The sequence below is a fragment of the Seriola lalandi genome, unplaced genomic scaffold (assembly GCF_002814215.2).
Source record: "Seriola lalandi dorsalis isolate HSWRI2012SDOR001 ecotype SW California unplaced genomic scaffold, Sedor1 jcf7180002054392, whole genome shotgun sequence".
In the NCBI taxonomy this organism is placed as follows: domain Eukaryota; kingdom Metazoa; phylum Chordata; class Actinopteri; order Carangiformes; family Carangidae; genus Seriola; species Seriola lalandi.
The window spans coordinates 349,666-350,513 of NW_019524945.1; the positions used below are offsets into that span (position 1 = coordinate 349,666).

An 848-nucleotide genomic window follows, 5' to 3' on the forward strand; every position below is an offset into this window, starting at 1 on the left:
TGATAACACACAGTAGGGCTGTCTCTTTTTATTCAAAATGTGAACATTCGTTGGAACGTGGAGTGAAAAGTTCCTATTGGAGCTGTTGGAAATGTAGGCTGCAGTCTCTATCAGCACATCGGACCATTAGAAGTAGTTTGCCTTGTGATCCAGCAGAGGGCGCTCTATCAGCTTGACCTATTGCATGCCCTGTTGACCTATCAGTAAACGAAGGCAATGATGATGCAGTGTTGTTTTGTTACGAAAACGAAGGGAGTGACAAGAAGACCGTCCTGAACGGACAATCACGACACATCAACATCTGAGAAGTTTCAACTGTACGATCATGTGGAGGACGTGTGGAGCTGTGTTACATTATACAGGTGTTTCTGTTATTTACCTACATCCATTGATATGAATAGGGTGGACAAAATAATAGAAACACCTGGACGCCACCATGAGTGTCTTTACCGATAATCAGTATCGGCTGTGAAAAAAAGAAATCGGTCAATCCCTAAAACATACCTCTGACACGTAGAGACAAAGTTTGATTTGGCGAGATCGAGAGGCCGCCCCGCCCCGTAGCGCTCATAGAACTTCCTGAAAGGCAGAGAGAATTGTGGGTGAGTGGAGCCGATAAAAACATCTCACAACAACAGTCCAGATGAGCTCAAGTAAAAATGCCAAACTACATTTACATTTAGTAAACACAACTTTACTGTCAGTGCAATAAAAAGTAAAAGGCCAATAAAAACTTCCTGTTCAACAAGCAACAAACAGAAAAGAGATAGTTTCATCTATTTTGTGTCCAGGTGTCTTTACACAACAACACGGCGCTGGTTAAGATAACAGTGAAAAGATAAAGGAAA

The 848-nt window shown here is 42.0% G+C and overlaps 1 protein-coding gene across 1 annotated transcript in view; it reads right to left on the bottom strand.

Moving 5' to 3' along the window:
• Positions 1 to 421: 421 nt before the first annotated feature.
• The window catches only part of LOC111657314 (small ribosomal subunit protein mS23-like), a 2,356-nt gene continuing 1,929 nt past the window's right edge, over positions 422 to 848 (bottom strand). The window contains exon 3 of the mRNA XM_023409431.2: positions 422 to 579. Within this exon, the coding sequence (XP_023265199.1) occupies positions 447 to 579 (133 nt within the window). The 3' untranslated portion in view covers positions 422 to 446. The remainder of the gene's footprint in view (positions 580 to 848) is intronic.